The 20,411-nt window shown below is 39.0% G+C and overlaps 1 protein-coding gene across 1 annotated transcript in view; it reads right to left on the reverse strand.

Moving 5' to 3' along the window:
- NFAT5 (nuclear factor of activated T-cells 5) overlaps positions 1 to 20,411 on the reverse strand; it is a 43,476-nt gene that overhangs the window by 6,602 nt on the left and 16,463 nt on the right. Inside the window, exons 3-11 of the mRNA XM_009289437.2 lie at positions 18,005 to 18,197; positions 13,152 to 13,342; positions 11,009 to 11,181; positions 7,033 to 7,167; positions 6,810 to 6,862; positions 5,626 to 5,758; positions 4,898 to 4,975; positions 1,310 to 1,458; positions 63 to 806 (exon numbers count right to left, since the gene is read on the reverse strand). Coding sequence (XP_009287712.1) covers positions 63 to 806; positions 1,310 to 1,458; positions 4,898 to 4,975; positions 5,626 to 5,758; positions 6,810 to 6,862; positions 7,033 to 7,167; positions 11,009 to 11,181; positions 13,152 to 13,342; positions 18,005 to 18,197 — 1,849 coding nt within the window. The remainder of the gene's footprint in view (positions 1 to 62; positions 807 to 1,309; positions 1,459 to 4,897; positions 4,976 to 5,625; positions 5,759 to 6,809; positions 6,863 to 7,032; positions 7,168 to 11,008; positions 11,182 to 13,151; positions 13,343 to 18,004; positions 18,198 to 20,411) is intronic.

Raw genomic sequence — 20,411 nt, forward strand, 5'->3', positions numbered from 1 at the left:
TGCTGCTGCTGCTGCTGCTGCTGCTGCTGCTGCTGCTGCTGCTGCTGTTGTTGTTGCTGTTGATTGGACAATGCATTTTCAGGCTGTGAGTGAACATTTTCAGCTCGTCCAGGCAAAAGGTTGTCTGGTCTGGAATGGACAGCTGTGTCTGATGAGGAAAATATCCCAGAATTGACACTGTTTTGTATCTGGCTAACTTGCTGAAAGATATCTGCATTTAGCTGATCCTGAACATCCTCACTGCTGTCTGAACCAGAAAATAAAACAGAGGATAACTGCTGTTGAGCTTCCAATACCTGTTGCACCAAGTCAACGTTTCTATTGCTGCCAGTGGCAGTGTTAGTTGGAAAATTTCCAGCTTGCAGCTGCTGTATAGTGTTCTGTAACTGACTCACGCCGCTTGCTGATGAGAAAATACTTGATGAAATCTGTTGCTGCAATGCCTGTGCTGGTTCCGAGAGTGTAGACTGTTGTTGTTGTGATGCATCAGTTAATTGTGACAAAGTGACTACTGTGCCATCTGATTGCAGGACTTCCCTCGTTTGGGAATCTCTTGTTTGGAACTGTGCAGCTTGCTGCAATAACGCATCACTGTTCTGCAGCTGACCCGGAGTAGAGACTGCTGAAAAGCTACCAGGCTGGGAAATGTCCTGCGTTTGGATAGTAGTTAGTGTCTCTGGATTATACACCTTCGGCTGTATTTGTTGCTGGTTTTCATTTTCAGAAGGTAAATGGGAAGCAGAAGTTGATATGCCGGACATACTGTTTTCCAATGTTTGTTGAGTTGGTCCAACCACATTTGAAGCCTGAAAAGAGCAATACATTAAGCAATTTGTAAGCTTACTCAGGTTATGCGTATAAAATTTCCACCAATCCACTATGTTTGGGAAAGATCAGATGGAAGATTTGATGACTATGTAACTAAACAAGTAAGCAAACAACTAGCAGTGGAAATGCTACTTCAAGGAAGGAGTCAAGGTACAATTTAATGAAAGCAATGCTAGGAAGTGATTAAAATAGTATTCCTACAGTAATTTACTAGTTCTGTGTCACAGGACAAAAGAAAAAAGATTCATCATAGTATCACTAACCAATCAATCTGTTTGCATGCGGGGACAAGTTAAGTTACTTTCAAAGGAAATTGTCTATTATTTTAATCACGCTCTGTGATCATATATTTTGCCCAAACCGATCTCGGACATGACATTTTCCCTGTGTGTTACTCTTCTCCACTATTAGAACATGGACTGATGGGTAAATGTAACTAAGACTATTAAAGCTACTGTCTTCAGATCACAATCAAACTTACCTTGAAGACAGGGGGAGATCTTTTTTCTGCACTTACTTCCATTGGAGCCACATCTTCATTCTTAATCATACTGCTTGGCATGAGTGGAGTTATCAAGGCACTAGGAAGAATGTTTACCTTCTCCAGGTTACAACCAGTGGCCTTCACTGCTGCAGTCACAAATAAAAATAAAAGAAGGGCAATGGAACGTTAACATTCACTATGCAAAGAGTGGATTTCTAGTGGTGGCCTGCTTCCCGTCTCGCTTTTCAGCCCTACCATGAGAGCTCTCATCCTCATATAAGATGCCAATATGCAGAGAGATCATTGCAAACATTTGAATATTTCAAATAATCCTAGAAAACCTGAAACCTTCAAAGGTTATTTTTAAGACTAACAGCAATGCCTGCCATAGTTTTGTTTTTCTTCCATTTCGTATCTTTCTAGACCAGGACAGCCATCCAGCAACTGCTTAAACTACAAACATAAAAGCTTAAGACATCTTTCCACAAATTATCAGATTTTAAACTTTACTGCACTTTAACTGTACAACTTCTCTATTTCATTTTGAAAAATGCCTGTTTTCAGATAACCATGTGAACAGAGTGCTCAAAGCATTCAGACTGTATTTTTATTCTGTTAAAGGACTAATCAAGCAAAAACTTGATAAATCTGCATGCCAGCTCTGTAGCAAGAGCAAGTTGTTATTTTGCCTTTGCAGTGCCTATTTTTTCCTATTTTTTTTTTTAAAGTAGAAGGGTGGCTTCTTAAAACAAATTAGATCATCTTAGTTTTAATTCTAATTTTTCCTGATACACGTAAAAATATTACGTAAGCTGAGATCTTTGCTGTAAATGAAATTAACTTTCTTGATTTCAAAAACTGCTGAAATCGAGCTTAAAACAAACCAATGGGAAAACCTGTAAAAACCATAGTTCCATAAGTACTTTTAAGTAAATTAAAGAATTAACCTTCAACATAAAGCAACAGATCTCCAGGCTTTAGACAAATTTACATCTTACAATAACACGGCAGTAAAATTTCTGCAGTCCTCGTGTGTTTATTCTATGTAAAACCAAAGACTCTCTCCTGAAATGTTATTTTCTGTCTTCAGCAATAAATTCTCAGCCATCAGTATGGCAACAGTTGTCAATATACTGACAGCCAAATAAACTCTTTCCCTCCTTCTGTTAACTCACAGGTTTGGGGTGGCTGGCTCCAGAAATACAAGCCCCCTGACCTGACGTGTTGGGCTGTGCTGCTGGCAGGGAATGCAATTTGAGTGAGACTATTCTAAAATACGTCTACTTCAGGACAGCTAGTCATACAGTGTATTTAAAGACAGCAGTCAGTGTTTTTCTATACTGTAGTCACAATTTATAAGTTTTTCTCTTCTATGTGCTTAATCATGTTGTGTTCATCAGAAACAATTTAAAAAAAAAAAATCTATGTAATTAAAAAAAAATCCCAGTGGTATACAGATTAGATTCTAGCAATGGTATGTTCATTCCCAGTGACATATTTCGTTGGAAGAATGAAAAAAAGAAGCGAGATTAATAATGAGAAAGAAGTTTCAACAGCAGAGAAACATTGTTGGTTTTGGTCTTTTACTATGTTTTTGTAACACACTTAGTTTAGAACTTCTGAACAGTTACCATCTTATTAAAGCATACACACCCTCTTTCCCTTTTCTCCCAAAGCTGGAAACTGAAACCATCATTAACCACTTAAAAACAATGCTCCAGCACTACTTCAACGTTAGGAGGCAAAGACCGGAACTACATGGATGTCCATACACCCCCATCTTCCTCCAGCTTACAGAACAGCGTAGAATTCTAAATTTGTTGTCTTGAAACGTAACTTGTCATTGAAGTCTGTCAAATGTGCAGACTCTTAAAATGTTAGAGCTAAGAATCTGTAATGGCTTTGGGAAGCCACGTTTTGGGTTTTTTTACATATGCAGATGTTGTAATAGAAATTATTTTAAGGAATATTCACAGATACCCGATTAAAATTGCCTGTGACAGGAAGAGAAAGGCCCTGTAGGTCAATACATAACTGTACATGCCCCTGGCAGCAACAGTTCATTCTATTTGGGCAGGGCTGCTGGAAATGGTGCCACTTAAGAAATTATGAATTCTATGATTTTGCTCCCAGTGAAAGGAAACAGGAAGGAAGTAGCATCCCACTGGACCCCCACCTAGTCTTTACCATTTCAGAACAGTGAGGAAGGATGGGCTGGGACATATGCAGAGACAAAATACATAAAGCAGACAAAATTGTCTGACCTCTGGTTCATGATCAACCTAGAGTAGAACAGGTACAGGAATGAACTGTCAAAAAAGAGCTGGCTAGCAGAAAACCCACACAAGAAAGTAAATTAAGATTTATCACATAAATTAAATGGAGGACATGAAGCAACAGAAGTGGCACGTTGCGTTCTTATGAACAGCACATGTTCTGAAGCAGTTGGTATCTTCCCTTGGTTAAACCTCCATTCTAAATTAGATGGATGTCAGGCTTGCCCTGATACATTAGTTATTATAGGCCTCATCTTTCTAATCTTGCTACTAGAAGTCTTACTAGTCCTTTTATCAGCTTGTTTTATTGCCCTAAATATTTTTGCACGTTTCTCCCCCAAATATTCTCTGCAGGTTTAAACTCATCATATCTTATATTATCCTCCTTAACAAGTTGTAAAGTCAACTTGTAAATATATCCCCTGCCAAGACCAAGCTATTAACTTCAAACATGAGCTTCATGATTTTAACCTGAAGCTATGGATTCCTATCAAACTTGTGATCACATTGTTAATTTGCTTACCTTTCAACCTGCTTTCACCAGAGCAGGCTATGGAAATTTCCATTAACCTTTGCACACTACCATAGTTTTAACAATCAACTAAGAAACATTTCCTTCCTCTACTTCTATTTCAATATCGGAAGGATCAATTCACTTCACACTCAAAAACCAGGCAAACCTAAAACTTGCTCCCTTGGAACAAAACAACAAACTTTGCATGGACAGAATGGTCAGGGAAAAAAACCTCACTGAAGGGAGTAAGTTGAAATTGCCCGGATTAGCCTTCATAACTAGACCCACTGAAAGCGGTCTTATAAAACCAGTGGACAGCTTCCGAAAAATACTAAGGTGGCACGTTCATGTTTTTCAGTACTCAGTTCTTCCCTCACCACCACCTTTACGTGTGTTTTTGCTTAAATTAAGCAAAATTTAATTTTTTAAATTAAATACGCAGTTTCCAAATCCTTTGTATTAACTGCCATCTTAGGCTTCTTTCTTTGTCTTCTTCCCTTGCAAGCATATTAAATGAAGATTAGACTGCAGGGCCTGAGGCATGAAAACAAAAAAATTTTTTTTAGGATCCCCCCCCCCAAGTTTTTGTTCTATACTAGCTCATGTTAAAATATACTTAAAGGAATATAGTTATAAAGTAAAATACTCAGAATCAGAAAACAAACCTCACTAAGAATATGGCCAGATTTTATAAGCACAGACTTATCTTCCCAGGACGTCTGATTCATTCCTCCAAATTTGGGTAGGAATTTATAGTTAAATTATTAACAACAACGATAAGAATCAATTTAGTACCTTTTATAGCCTCTTCAAAAGAACAATGTTGGGCTGGGCTGGAGATTTCCTTCTTCACGTTAACATTCAGAGTACCAGCTGTTGAGACAAAACACTTTTCAAAACTTCCTTATGTTAAAACAACAAACACGCAAAAAACCCCAAAGCAAACCAAACCAGTTACTTATACCTTAAAGAAATTAAGGTTCTTTGGAACCCAGAGAAACACTGAGTTGTACATAAACTTTCTGTTTGTTGCTGTGAATGCACCAATGATCACAGTGCGCAAAATATCATTTTCACTTCCAAAAATGAAAGAGCCAGTCAGCAATTGCACTGTGTATTGTAATATAGACAAATAAAAATACATAATATGGTCAAACTTCAACATTACTTAGGATAAAACTTGGTGCTATTTTTCGGTTGTATTTGGTGCACTGTATGTAGTATGTCTACTTTTTTCCCTGCCCATCTTCATTTTGAACCTTATACTAGAAATAGATGCTAATTTATAAGATCAGCTGCCTCCATGCAGCTGAAATTTGAGCTACCTGCCACACACATGAGAAAAGCCAAGCCTTTAGATTGTCTTATTTAACAATTGCAAACCTCGCCAACAAGAGGAGTTTGAAAAGATCCACGTTACTTAACATTTCTGTTGTGTGGACTAAATACTATGAAATCAGAAATGAGATGCTTAGCAGGTAAAACTGTCCATTCCTTCCCCCAGATTTCTACATTTTACATACATGTATCTGGAGTGTACGTAAATGGTTGCACATCGTGTGATCTTCCAGCATTGGTCACCACATATATTCCCACAGAAACAGCTGAGGTTATTTGCTGGTCATGATATGGTGGCACCTTCACAATAAGGTGATTCTGCAATGCAAAAATAATTTTTAAAAAAAATCACATTAGAAACCTTACTTCATTACTATTGACCTTAATTGTATTTACATCCATCAAAACAAAGAAACAGACTGATAAAACACCATAAAAAGCAAAGACATTGGGGGAAACGTGATCAAGTTACACTTTCAGTAACTAACTTGTGCTAGAAGAGAGATTTGAATAATCTACTTATGAAACTCATTGGCAACTTACAGCTTAAATAGAAGGTGAAGAAAGGAAAGACATATAAAGTCCAGTACTTGAAACATAAGTTTATGCCTAACATGCCTTACTGAACTGCAATCAGTTTGCCATCAAATTCTGCTGGACTCACGACACTTCACTGTTCTGCTGAATCAGGTCTTTGTATTCAGCGTGAACAGATGGAGGATGCAGTTTCATGTTACACTTAAGCGGATTTAACACTGAGCAGACATCAAAAAATAGGTTTGCAATCATTCAACAACAGTAATAGCGACGAGCGATCTATAGGCTGTCTATTCCCCAACTATCTATCCCACTAGAAGTGAGAAATCATTTCTACCAGCGCATGCATGGAAAACTGCCTTCGGAGGTGGGAGCAAGATGACATTTGTCAGACATCATTTACATCTAAATTTCTCTAATTTCAGTCCAATAGTCCACAAAGACGAACAGAAATTCAGCCAGGTATAAAGACTACAACGTACACGCAACATATTTCCACTCAGTAGCAATCTAATGTGTCCTTAGGAAAGCTACTGGAAAAACTGTATTAGGCCTTTTAATTACATTGTATGTAAGGGCAAAGACTTGCTCACCAAGTTCAAATACCACACTCCTACTGTGGTATCTAAGTTCTCAATCAGAAATTGAACAATTATACTTGTGTAAACCCAAAACAATTATATTCTACCAGAGTCACTAAAGAACTTATTTGAAGAAAAGGAATATTATTTCTATAAATGCATAGGAAAAGGGAAAGGCTTATTCGATTTTTCTTTGGAAACAGAGTCGGAGTCTTTTTTTTGTAGTAGTATTAATAATAATACAGAAGTACCTGATGAAATAATTCCATGTCTATTTCAGCTTCTGCCTTCCAAGAATTCTCATCTAAATGAAAGTTAAAAAGCATAATTTATTGCACACCCATATAAAGCAATTTATTTTAGTGCCTTTGATTCTGCTTCTCCGTTTGTTCTCTACAACAAAACTTTATCAACCAACGTAAACCCAAACATGCTCTCTTCAGCACCCCAAACCATCACTGCTTTCACACTAACCAGAAACATTCTCTTGGAAAATCACTTTTGTTCCCTTTAGAAAGTTCTTGCCAATCAGAAAAACTTCCTCTTCACCCTTCACTGAACAACTGTGCAGACTTTTCTTTAGAATCTCTGGAACTCCTGCTGGTTGAGCTGCAATTGAAAAAACACAGAGTTTGAAATCAAGAAAATATCAACATCCAAAACAAAAAGCTTTTACTTACAGGATTAAAGGAAAGAACAAAATTCCTGAGCTTCTTCCTTTACTGTATCATTCATGACAAAACTTTTCAGAAGATAACGGTTTCTATTATTTCTTCACTAAGTGTAATGACCTCAAGAAATCACACTTAGGTAAATAATCCACTAATAATCTTTTCCCTTTTCTCCTGCATTTATTAAATCTTCAAAACGAAACTTTCAGTGTTTGAGCTAAAGCTCAAGAAGTGTTCAGGAGAGAAGAAAATTTGGTTCTGTAATTTCCTGGCATAGAGAGCGATAAACAAATGCATCAGCCCTTAGATATAGCTGAAGCACATCTTCAAATTTATCCTTAAGCTCATAAAAACATTTTTTTGTAAAGCTTATTTTGTTCTGCTATGCAAAAGGGTAGAAGTAGTAATTCCCATATTACCTGGGGTTTTTTTATAGATTTTTTTTTTTTTTTTACATGACATAGCTTTCTGGCTGGTGCAAGAACTAACCCAGGGCTTTGAGCAACCTGATCTAGTGGAAGGTGTCCCTGCCCATGGCGGGTGGGTTGGAACAAGATTATCTTTAAGGTCCCTTCCAACCCAAACCATTCTATGATTCGATGACTTTCTAGACCTATATACTTCAGCTAATACAAATCCTTGCAAGAGTCGCATCTCTGTAGTTGAGGATTATAGCAATTTATAGCCTATAAACTAGCAAAGAGAATGCAGCTACAGATACACATCCCTGGAAACCTCTGCCTCGCAGCCAGTGATTCAGATGATGATTTACATAACATGTATTACAAGTTGCCTTTGCTGCAAACTGCTTCTACACTTCTTAAAGCATAAATCAAATAAGACCATGTGTGTTAAATGAAAATGAGCACCAAAGACTATTTAAATACAGACATACATTTTAAAATAATGTGTTTTGACTTTGTCACATTTAATATGTTGTAAAATAATTCCAGTTTCTAATAAAGGTTTCTCAACCGCCTTTTCTATTCACCATAAAATCCTAGTGGCATAAGCTTGTACTTGTGCTTTGCACTTACGTGGCCCACTTTTGGTGTTTAATAACAGTATTCTCTGGGCTTACTACATGGAGGAACATACATACTGTAACACTCCAAATTATTTAATGACCTTTCAGAAAGGATTTTTCTACAACTGTTGCAGCGGGTTCCTAGGCAACCATTACGCAACTACTAAATACGCTCAAGGCACATGAACTTCTGAAAAGAGTAACTGGATTTAGGTTTGCTAACAAGTTAACAAAGCCTATTTAAAACGCAGACCTTAAATAAACTGCCTGCATCTACTTAATGTCTTTCCTATCGTTTCAGGAACATTATTGCAACTTTGACAGCAATATTAGTTATAAAACACAACATAAACAGGCTCTGATGAGTGAAAATGTAAACCTTATTTGAGAAGGTACAGTACACATCTGTAATAAGATGTGTGTAGCAAACAAACCAGACGTAACGTGCTGGAGGAGATTATTTAAATAAACAAATAACTTAATAAACAACAAAATTTTATGCCATATTGATCAGCCAGTATACAGGTACCAGCACTATTTGGTTGGCTAAGGTCTACTGCCAAGTCACCATAACTTTGGAGTAAGTTAAGACAGCAGAAGCACAGAATCCTGGCAAGAGCTTCAAGAATTCCCCTCTCAACCTTTACATCACGATCAGTTTTACCCACATCATTCCTCAAAGACACAAGTCTAACCAGAGTATTTTGTTTCTTTGTTTTAGACTTCCAGCAATGGAGACGCTATAAAATTCCTGGACAATCTCTTAGCAACTTACACAATTCGGAAAATTTTCTTATCAACTGACCAAAACCCAACTTGCTAAAAACTAAACCAATTTACTCCTTACTGCATTTTTTTTTTAGAACTTTATTTATGGAAGGATAAGTTTTATTTCCTTCTTTCCTCCTTCCTTTCTTCTAATGTCCCTTAGCATGTCATCACTCTCATATTCTGCTTTTTTACTCACTGCCCCGATCTCAAAACATAGCTACTAATGTTACAGGTAAAAATGGATGCATTCAGCAAACAGAGAATGAAGACTACAAGGGACCCTCATAAACCAATACTGGAATGGCCTTACCAACAAGCTAAGCAGGAAGGGCATCAAACACAGCTTTTTTAGCTAAACAGCCTATTTTGAAATAGGTGTCTCAAACATCTCAGACTCAGCTTCTACTTACGATAGCAAGTTTTGGATTGTTACAGGTTTAAGAAAACACCAGATGATTTCCATTCCCATTTCTGCTCTGATTTAAGTAATTTTATCTTTAACCAGCAAGTTAATGATACAAACAAAATGTATACAGAAATAGCTTTTGAAGATTTTATAGAAAATTTTTTTTCTTATATCTGAAAATTAATATCAGATACTACAATACTATACTGACTGGAATGGAGCCATAGACAGAGACAACCATATGTCTAGCAAATGTAGTTACATATTTTCCAACAACAAGTGCGTAAGTTTGAGAACTCCACCAGTTTAAAAAATACTGGAAAAAGAAAGATTTAGCAAAAAGTGGCAGGAGGAGGAAAAAACAAGGGACAGGAACGCCCCAAGCTGGCCTTTCTGGAAGAGCACCCCAAGTGTCAAACTATTGCCTAAAGCATAGAACATGGCTGAAAAGAGAAGGAGAGTCCCCCCCCTGCATCAGTAGTGATGCCTCTTTGGTTATCAGCCTTTTCAGGGTTTCCGCAGGGTTCCTGCTCTCCTTAAGTCTTGCAAAGGGATTCTCTGCAAGAGCAGAATACTGGAAGGAGAGACAGGCTACATGGCACAGCTGCCGAACTGCCTGTTGCCTGCAGCACTGGAATCGCATGGCAGTATCTGATGTGGAAGCTCACATGTTTTTAATTATTTCCTCTTCCAATCTGTTCTTTCACTGGCAACAAAGCTGCAGTTTCTGATGAGCTGAATAGGAGCCCTGACACAATAGGTACTGACAGTGTTGAGAAAAAAGAAAAAACCAAAAACAATAACTACTTCTTATAGAATGGAAAGAGCACAACACAAGCGCCCAGCAGCTTGCATAATCATACTATGTTCCACGTGTGGAGAAAAAGCTTTCCTATAATGTTGCTTATCAAGAAGTATCAATAATCCCATAAACACATTTCCCTATCCCTTCTCTTTGATGGATGAACAGAATTCCCCAGAACTGGAAGTCACTACAGACTGTATACGCCAAGCAGCCCCTGATGTACTGCAGCCTCCTCTGATTTCGTTTTCCCTGTTGTTCAGTATAACCTAACCAGTCAGCGTGGCCATCTGTGCTCAGTGCTAAACAGAGCATTTTAATAAATAGCTATAAAACGTTTCATTCTTGCACTGAACCAGAACAGATTCAGCCTCTGGCCCAACGAACTACCACAACTGTAGAGAGCCATGCTTACTAACTTATCAGAAGTCCTTTCTATCACTGAAAGCTGACAGATGAATGTGACAATACAGAAGAGATTAAAACCTGTATCAAAAAAGTCATAGAATAAGTTCAAAGCAATCATGACAAAAATTCTGACCTTTTAAAAGGCAAAAATTCATTTAATAGAAGTTCTAACTACTTTTAAATACCGGTCAGCCAATTTAACTAACACCCCACCCCAAATAAAAATCAATCCATGTGATCTTAGCCATAGCAATTCTGAAATAATCACAGATTAACACTGGGGAACTTTTTTCCCCCAAGGCATTTTATGGCAATCACACTAAAATCCAGAGTCCTCTAATACCAACTTTTATTTTGATACTTACTGCACAAAATTGGGGAAGAAGGTGTCTGAAGAGTCAAAGTTGAACCATCTTTGCGAGTGATGTTAACACGAAACACCAGCCTAGCACGTGTGCTTTTTTTCTTGGAACCAGCAATCCCTATCCTAGCTTCAACATCAGCATTTCTCAGCTTCAGTATTCCCACGCAATCAACCCTAACAACACAAAATAGTTGAGAGTTTAATAGAGTTTAAGAAGTTCGGCATCTTTAATAATCTTTTGACTAGTTACACAAGCCACAAAGTCAAAACTCTTGAAGTAATTACTGAAATATTATTAGATTTTTTTTTATTTATTTACATGAAAACTCTATATGAGCTTTCTCATTATATAGCCCGGTTTTCAATTCATCCCTACATAATTTGGATGATGAATCATGGGAGGAAGGAATATGAAAGTAGTATGAATAAAACAGAAAATGCAACGTAACAAAGTAATTCTGGTAAGCGTTCAATTTATAATCACAGATCTTCATTCTTCCACTCCTGGGGCTAGATCTGGGTTTGTAAGATTATTACTACAAAATATTCTGCATTCACTTAAAGCAGTAGTAGAAGAAAACTTACTGTAGTCATATTATTTTTTATGCTCAGTGGAACTTGGAAGTGATAGATACGTCATACCATAACTGTGGTCCTACGGGAAATGTATACAGGGCCAGGGTGAGAGAGTGATGCAGGTCTAACTTTCAGAAAGACATGCTAGATGCAAAATTATTTCAAGCAGAAAACAAACAAACAAAAAACCAAACACAGCCTGATGTGTTAAGAAGAAGAATATTGTAAATTTACTAGGATCTTAGGCCCTACATCCAAAAAGTACGGGGACCATCTGGTACCTAATTTCAGTAGAACAAATTTTTGTGCTGCATCAGGGCCAACAAGCAACAGCTAGGGAGCAGAGAGGAGGGGAGAGTGATTCAGAAGGTGGCACTGGCATTACCATCAACAGAGAGGTGCTACAGCATCACTGAAATACTAGGAAGATTTCTTTTGAGACATCACGATATCTTTTGAGAAAACAGCCTATGCAAAACTTTTCTTCCTAGATAATTCCAAATTCATCCTTCTAGTATCTCTATACTTATATGGTTTTACATTAACACTTGAGGACAATTATAAAATTACTCTCTAAGAGGCAGTTTCCAAACTTATCATGGGAATATATTTTATATTAAAAAAAATCAAATTGATTCAGTCTATTAGCAACTGTATTATCCTGCTTAAGAAGTGGACGCTGTAAATTGAAGAAACGTTTCTTCTCTTGAAACAAGACAAGCTTCTAAGTAAAGAGTGGCAGCTTTCAACCACACACCCATTAAAAGACATTCTACTGAAAAGAATACTTTGAAAGAAGATCACTCCCTTTCTATATATTAAGATACATGTGAAAAGCTTATTAGGGAATTGCTTACATCTAAAGTTTCTTGGGAGATCTAAACCACACAAGCAGATGAGGCCACTTGCTCAAAAATCTCCTGCAGTTAGCTACTGCCACCAGACAGAGCACATCCCTTCTCAGCAGCGGCCGTGCACTGCCTACACGTGTCTGTAAACTGTAGCCGAAACGTTGCCTGTGCTTGACCAGACAAGCTCTGTAAAGACAGCAAAGCAGGAGGCTTCCGTGACAAAGGACTACCTGGTGGAAATGATAGAAATGGAGCAAGCGAAGCAAGAGAGGAGAAAAGCCAGAGTTTAGCCTCACTATCCGCAACTCCCAGCCTTTTGGGCCTAAAGGGATCTGAAGATGCCAATATTCTCCTTCCCTCGTCTGATTAGCAGTTCTGTACTTGTTAAAAGACGAGACAACCAGCAGAACCAGTGACCAGTTTACAGTTCACGTAATGCTCGAATATGCACATTATTGTTCAAACAGAACATGAAACTAATGTAACAAAGTTAATTGCTAAAGTTTTAGGAAAGACCAGATTAAGCATTAAGTACAATAAACACAAACTGAGAATGCGATTTAAAAGTTTCTTATACATGTAGCTTCATTAAGTGCCTGGTGTGTGCCAAGATGTTCCAGACTTTTAACTACTAACCAATCCAATCAAAAAAGGAAAATCAGTTTCTGAAGACAAACTAATAAATGAAAATATTTTTTTAAAAAAAAAGCTACTCACGCAAGTGTCATATTGTTGCTCGGGTCAAGTCCAACCTCAATAACAGTAGTCCCCTCTATATCCACTTCTTTACAGGGAGTAGTGTTTCTCCCAGTAACTCTGCAGGCCTGGTAGAACCCGTGTGGCTTCACTCGACCAGAGTCATTACCCACGAATACCTGCAGCACCACCGGCTCGTTGTGACCTTCCAGCTGAAACACAGCAACACAAATTAAATATTTCAACTGGCCAGCAATGCCTCTTAATTAAAACAGGAAACATTTTATGCAGCTGAATTTGAAGTGAATCTGCTCCCAGTGTTGCTGGAAACAATCCTAAGGGAAGAGGGAACAAAAATCTTTCATCTAGTTTATAAACAAAATGCTAATATTTTTTATCTTTTGTCAGTTGTTCTTCCATTAAAAGACAAGTCGGTCATTAATAAACAGGTGAAATGATTTTTTTTTTTTTTTATTATTAGTATTTTATTTTTAAACCAGCTTGAATCCTATCTATCTCCACACAGAATTATCCCCACTCCAACTATCAGGTCTCTTACGATCCCTTACTCTCACCCCAACCGTGACTATTTCCTCATCTCTTCCCAGGATCCTCCTTCCCCACCAGCATCTACATCCACCAGTCAGCTGAGAAAGAGAACATTTGCTGTGGCTGGTTCCAAAGCTGATGAGAATTTGTTGGTCAGTATGTGCATGCTGATCAATCAATTAGCATGCTACACTTCTAGGATCCCATCTTCATGCCAGCCGCACCTTGCAGTCTTTGCGAAACCAGATTAAAGTTGTCTAATGCTTGCAAAACCTCTGGATGAGTCACAAAAGGACGAGGGGGAAAGCAGAGGGAGGAATGGAATGAATTATTGTACGGTCCAACCATGCAAACCTAGTTTTCCTTCAGACACCAAAATGAAAATAAAAAATGGCAACTTGACATCTCCTGCTTAAACTTTACGAACAGTGTTAGGATTCACTGAAACACTTAATAAATAAAAGCAGGTCAGACATACATTTCACATAATGATTTAGCAGTCCTCCTGCAATCCAGTGTGCAAGCCATAATCATCCCAGAATGTGTTAGTGAAAAATGCGTTAGTTTTTATAACATCGACATCCTAGCATGAAAGGGTTTGTGTCCTTTTAATGCTTTTTTTCATTAGCAGAATCCCACTGCGGTGCTACATACTAAAAATACTCTGACGTAAGTCTTGAAGTAAACCTGGACATTGTATTACCAAGTAACGTCTCTTATTCTTTTTAGGTAACAGAACAAAAATACTCCAAGTAAAAAGAAACACTAGATCGCTGCCAAATTCCCAGGCCAGAGATGGAAATTCTTTGCCACAGCATTCTAGGAGGAGATAAAGCAAGTATTTTTAATGTTTTCATTAAGCCACAATTGTTGCTAGAGGATTTCTGGGCGACAATGTTATGTTTCATCCTAGGCCTGGAAGCCCAGTCAGTACTTGCAGAAGGAAGCTCAATCTTTACTAGTAAGGAGATGCAAATGAGAGCAGAATCCTCCAGAGGATCTCTTAGGGGATTAGTCCCTGACACACTTAGAAAATTTAGTTCTGCAGTTCTTAGCAAGTTGGGGGGAGGGGGGGGAGAAAAAAAAAAATCAGCAAATACTGATAAAATCATAGTACGCTCCTCATGTCCAAAAGGAGCAATTAGCTTACAGCAGGTAGGTGGGTTACGACTGTTACGGATGGGCAAAGCCAAAAGATTTCTGGAGGTGGCCTAGTGCAGGGTCCCATGTATGAACCACAGACTAACAGGTATAGTTCATATTAAAGAGCTCAAAAGCCAAGAGAGCACGAATAAACAAGAGACCGTGAAAACAGCCAACGAGAGGACTTAATTTCACCAGGTGGTCAAAAGGCAGTGGGGAGTAAAGGGTACTCTGTTCTACCATTGAATCTCTTTTACATGGAAGGCTGAATGAATGGTCTTTGCGTCATGTCACCAAGGTCTCCTTGGCTAGAAACAGCATCACCACAGCTAACCAGTGTTGCTTTTCTTCCCCGGTGTTCTTGTTAGAAGATATGAAAGGTGTGCAAGAGCATCTCTCATCATCTGGATGGTAACTGCTCCAGCTTTGCAATACTGTTAGCAAGAAAACATGAAAATCTGCTACTGATGGCTGGAATACCTCTGCTGACACTTTGCATTCAGGATAATCTTTGTTTTGCCAGACAAGTCACTTGACTAAGGTTTGTTTACACAATTTTAATGTTGCATATTGATTATAGACTCTCTAGTTCTAAGTCATCAAGTAACATGGTTTTCTTTAAAGGGCCACAGAACCTGCTTCTCCTCCTCAGTCTGCTTAAGAGTGATGCATCTGAATGGTTGCCCATCACAGGTGCTGCCAGAGAAGAGCAAGCACCAGATCTCTACTGAACTAGCAACATTTTTACACTATTCTTCCCCATCTTTAAAACACACCCCAAAAAACCCAAACAAACCAAAAAGCCCTGTTGTCCTTTACATGTTTTTTTTCCACTAACTCAGATTTCCTGAAGATCCACTGACTCATTTTGCCTGTCCAACCCTGGCAGACTTTTATATGCAGGGTATGAACTAGCTTGCCTACTGGTAAAGCAAGCTTGAGCTTCCAGGAATTCAGTAACACGAGACTCTTCCAAACAGAATTTTCACTGATGGGTGCTAAAGGGTAACTGGGAAAGGAATTAAAAGGAAATTCAGATGAACAAAGGCCCATTAAGAAAATTCACATAAATGAGCACTAAATCACCATAGCAACAGGACTATATGAATGGATTCTTTTCTTACGAAACTTTACTGGATTTCTGCATTACTCAGGAGGACTGAGTGAAGTGTTGGAGATGTTTCTAACAGTGTTGAACAGGACTTTAAAGATAAGTATACTTCTATACTCTGTCAGCATTAGTCAGCACAAATTTTAAAGGCTGTATCATAAACAAACATTTCTTTGTGGACCTAGTACATCAGTTTGGATTGAGAACTGCTTTGCTGCTTTCTCAAAGTGGCATAACTAAGAAAAAGTATGAAAGGAAATGTCTTTTATCTTTCTCATTTGTATGATAACAAATATAGTTGTCTTCTCGCTCGACCTGCTGGCCACACTCCTCCAAATATAACCAGGATGCCATTTGCCTTCGTTCCAATGAGTGTGCAATGCTGGTTTGTATTCAGGTCGGTGTCCACTCTCACATTCATACTGTGGTCACTGCAACTTTTGTGATGGTATTTGACATCAGTTCTTCTGTTTGTGTAAGTCAAGTACAGCATTACTCCTGGTAAGCCTCTCTACCATTTGCATTAGAAAACCTTCACAAGCACAGTCCCAAAGTTCTTGGATTGCTTCCACCAGGCTATGTAGCCATCCTTGCAGATGGACCGATGGCTGAAACCTTTCATGATGAGAGAGGTCTGTGAGCAGGAGACTCCTGTTAGTGACCTATAGAAAGCATCAACTCTATCTTCTCAGTCAGGCAGTCTGTAACAGATACCAAAACATTATCCCTGAGCTCCCTCCCTCCTCTGAGCTCAACAGGCCAGTCTCCAATTTCATGGTGGAGATCTGTGCAGTCAGGGAGCTCCTTATGATATATGATGTCCTCTCTTCTTTCTGAACGGCTGCTGCACATCCACGACTGCATTCCAGCCACGTATGCTACTCCAAGCCTCTGCGATTCCAGTCAAGTCACAGCCCTGTGACTACACAAGGGAAGAAACCAGACCTGCAAATTCACACTCTGTGCATGAGTGTGCAGTCACTGGAGAACAGCCTCTTTATGTTCTCCCTTTTGAACAGGAATGTGAAAGTCCTCTCTGTAGCCGCCTTCCTTGTGTTTCTCCTCCATTTGTAGCTCCTCCTTCCTTTCTGGGCTTTGGTCCCCATCCTCTGACAAACTTAGAGTAAAGCCCTCCTCACCAGCTGGCAAGCCTGATCACCAACAATTTTTCCCCTCTTTGAGTAAGGTGAATTACATCAGTCATCCTTTTCTCCCCCCCAAATGAAGCAAGATGAACAAAGAAGCTAAATGCTTGCTGGAGAAGCCAGCTCTGCAGCCAGGCCCTGGATCCTGACTGCATCTGCTCTATCCAGATCCTTCCCCTTGGTCAGAAGGATTGAGGACACCATTCAGTCCTGTGCCGCTCATCCCCACCTCCGAGCAAGTGACCATCAACACCTAAACTTTAAGGCATCAAAGTCTATACAGGAAACAGGCTGCATTTGTTAAGTGTGCATACAACTGCTTCCTCTTTTCTTCCCCCCATTCTCCAGTTCTACTCATCCACATGTACTTCACTACTGCTAACCATACTGAGCAGTACGACCCATAAAGTACACCTCAGTTAGACCTTTATGACTCTACTTGAAAGACAGACACTGGATATGTGGATTCAGATACTTCTTATAAAAAAAAAAAATTAAAAAAGGCCACTTTTAATTTTATTTTTTTTTAAATGAAACCTAGGTTTATGTCCTTACCAGTAAGACATAATGATGACCCACTGTCATCAGCAAAGTTACAGCATTTCACTGTCCTAGTTTTGTATGCTTCAAGTGTCTATCTATTTACACAGTTTGTATAATTGTAGTCTAACAGGACATGCATCACAGATTATATATCATTGCCTTGACATAAAGCTTCCTTCCTCCTGTAACTTTGTGATGCAGATAGGCTTCTTGTTACCTGCAAGAAGAGATACAGTACAGTCTCTACAGCAAAGAGACTGCAAAGTCTCCCCCCTTCCCTCTAAAAATAGAGATTCTAGGCCTATTTGAACTGAACCAGCTCCCATTCTACCAAGCATCCCTTGGAAAGGAGTCCCCATATCACCTAACACTAAACAGCCTACCTTTACAGTTGGAAAGCCTTGCTGTGTCCGGTCTTTCACTGAGCCTCGGCTGCCTTCAGTCAGATAACGAGCCCTGTGCTGGGTTTCTGGCTGTACCACTATCTTCAGCTCCTTCCCCTCACTCTTAGTCGGATACTGACCACACAACATTGGTGTCTTCTTCCCTCCAGCTCCCTTCTGGTTCTCTGATGCTCTGGCAAGTCAAAGCAGACCATTAAAAAGATGTTATAAAGCAGCTCCCCAGTAAAAACAAACTTAATCACAGAAAAGCTAAAAAGGTAAAGAGTGTATATTAACGGATAGAAGATTTATAGTTGAGAGCAAACTTTGGAATTCTTTCTGACAGAGAAGGAAACCTGCAGGATGAAGAGGAACAGTGCTTCCCTGCCTCCTCCATCCAGCGCAAATAGGAACTGCTTTTCAGAGAGTAAACATAAAGGAAGGGAAAATCAATTAGCATTAAACTATGTTAACAAACAGAAGGCGGCTCATAACCTGCTTTTCATAGTATATGATACAGCCTGATATTAACTGAATAAGCTGTTTCGCTTCTGTAACAAATATACATATGTACGCACACACACTGAATGGATTTAAGGTTAAATGATACTTCTTTAAATAGGAAAACAGCCTCATGCCTGTCTCCGCCTGAACTTGCATATCCATGCAAACTCAAATACTAATTTCTATCAAAACAGATTGATAAATTTATGTTAAAACCGAATTAGTTATTGTAAAAAGCTGACATAGTCGCACCAATTTTAAAACTGCAGTGTATGCAAAAAGACTGTTTCTTTCCAGGTGCGTACCTTAAGATGCACTGTATCTTGTGTTCAGTTCCATAATTAAAACCTGAATGAAGAAGCCCTCCAAAGTATAACATCATGTGATCAATTTTGTGTTCACTTTAAAGCACAATGGAAAATAAATCTTGATCTCATACAGAGCAGGTTTGTGTAATGATCCTGAACTGAAGTCTAATAAACCCATTTAACACTAGCAAATGTAAACATGCCATGGCAAACGGTACAGGCAGAAAAAGGGCTCAATGAGTTTACGCAGAACATAATATTCTTTTTTACTGCCAAAAAGTAGTTTCTAACAGCTAATGACTCTGAAGAAAGCAGTTAAAATAACAGGTGTGAATCACTTAAAAAACAAATCCTGTTCCAATGTGCAACATACGGAAGTAATTTATCCAGGATTTTTTCCTCGGGGAGAAGAGTGAAAAAATGCTTTTTCTTCAAAATAGTTTACCAAGAGCTTTGCCACTGCATGAGTTTTTCACTGACGTGAAGGCTGGGGCAACCCATAGTGCTCTCTTCCCAATTACCAGATGATTTATACTAACAAACGTATCAGCACCTTTCCTAAAACTCCTACTGTGCAATGAATAGCACAAGGCCACATAGCATGCAAATACTTCCGAGCCATTCCCCAGCCCCTGCACAGCCTGGCCCAGCATTTTTCCTACTGAAGGGCCTTCTCCTACCCCAGGTCGGGCATGTTGCTCCCTGATTCCACCGCATCTCATACCTCTGATAGTCCTATTTGTCACCCTCTTATTTCTACTAAATCTTCCAAAACCTTTTAATATATGTAACAAGGGGTTAAAATGGACACTGCTGAGCTGTTACAAGGTCCATGCTTTGTATGAATTTCATTCATGTTTTTCTGTTTGTGGTTAACCACTTCACCATGGGACTGCCTCCTGCTCATCCAGCTGAGCCCGGGACGAACGCCCAGCGTGCGTCCCTGAGCGGCCCTGGCTGCCTTGCATGCTCGTCTTCAACCCAGTAACAGCAGAGAGGCAGGATCTAGAGGGTACAGAAGACTGCGAGAGTACCATCTTTCTGCCAAGGAGTCCTGATTACTCTGCCACAGTCTAGTCAAACAGGCTCTTTAAAAAATAAAAACACTATGTAAAAACACACCTTCTTTAGGAAAAGGGACAAAATTCTTCTTCAATGTGGCATATACAAAACCTGCGATACACTAAATAAACTGTAATTAACACCACTATGCTCTTGCTTCTGTACAAGTTCAGCAAAACCCCTAATCAAATTCAAGCTTTTTAGGTAATCACTTTCTCTATTCTTCCTGTCAGGACATTACTCCAGTGGACTTTCAATAAAAGTCTTCTCTCTTTCTTACTCAGAATTTCAGATCACACAGCTACAATCTCTTAGCTTCCCACAGGGAACGCAGGAAGGAACGCCGAGCAACCTCAGCTACTGCGAACACCACCGCATCATTCAAAACACTGTGCCTGGGACCTGTGCTTTCTGCACCTCGGTTAGGCAGGCTGGGCACCGTAATGCCACAGGAGAACCCTCCGTGTAAAGACATCACATGGATTGCTGAGTCTGACCTCGTCACACTTTCCAGCTCCATAAATTAATACAGG

This window comes from Aptenodytes forsteri, unplaced genomic scaffold (assembly GCF_000699145.1).
Source record: "Aptenodytes forsteri isolate BGI_AS27 unplaced genomic scaffold, ASM69914v1 Scaffold269, whole genome shotgun sequence".
NCBI classification, from domain to species: domain Eukaryota; kingdom Metazoa; phylum Chordata; class Aves; order Sphenisciformes; family Spheniscidae; genus Aptenodytes; species Aptenodytes forsteri.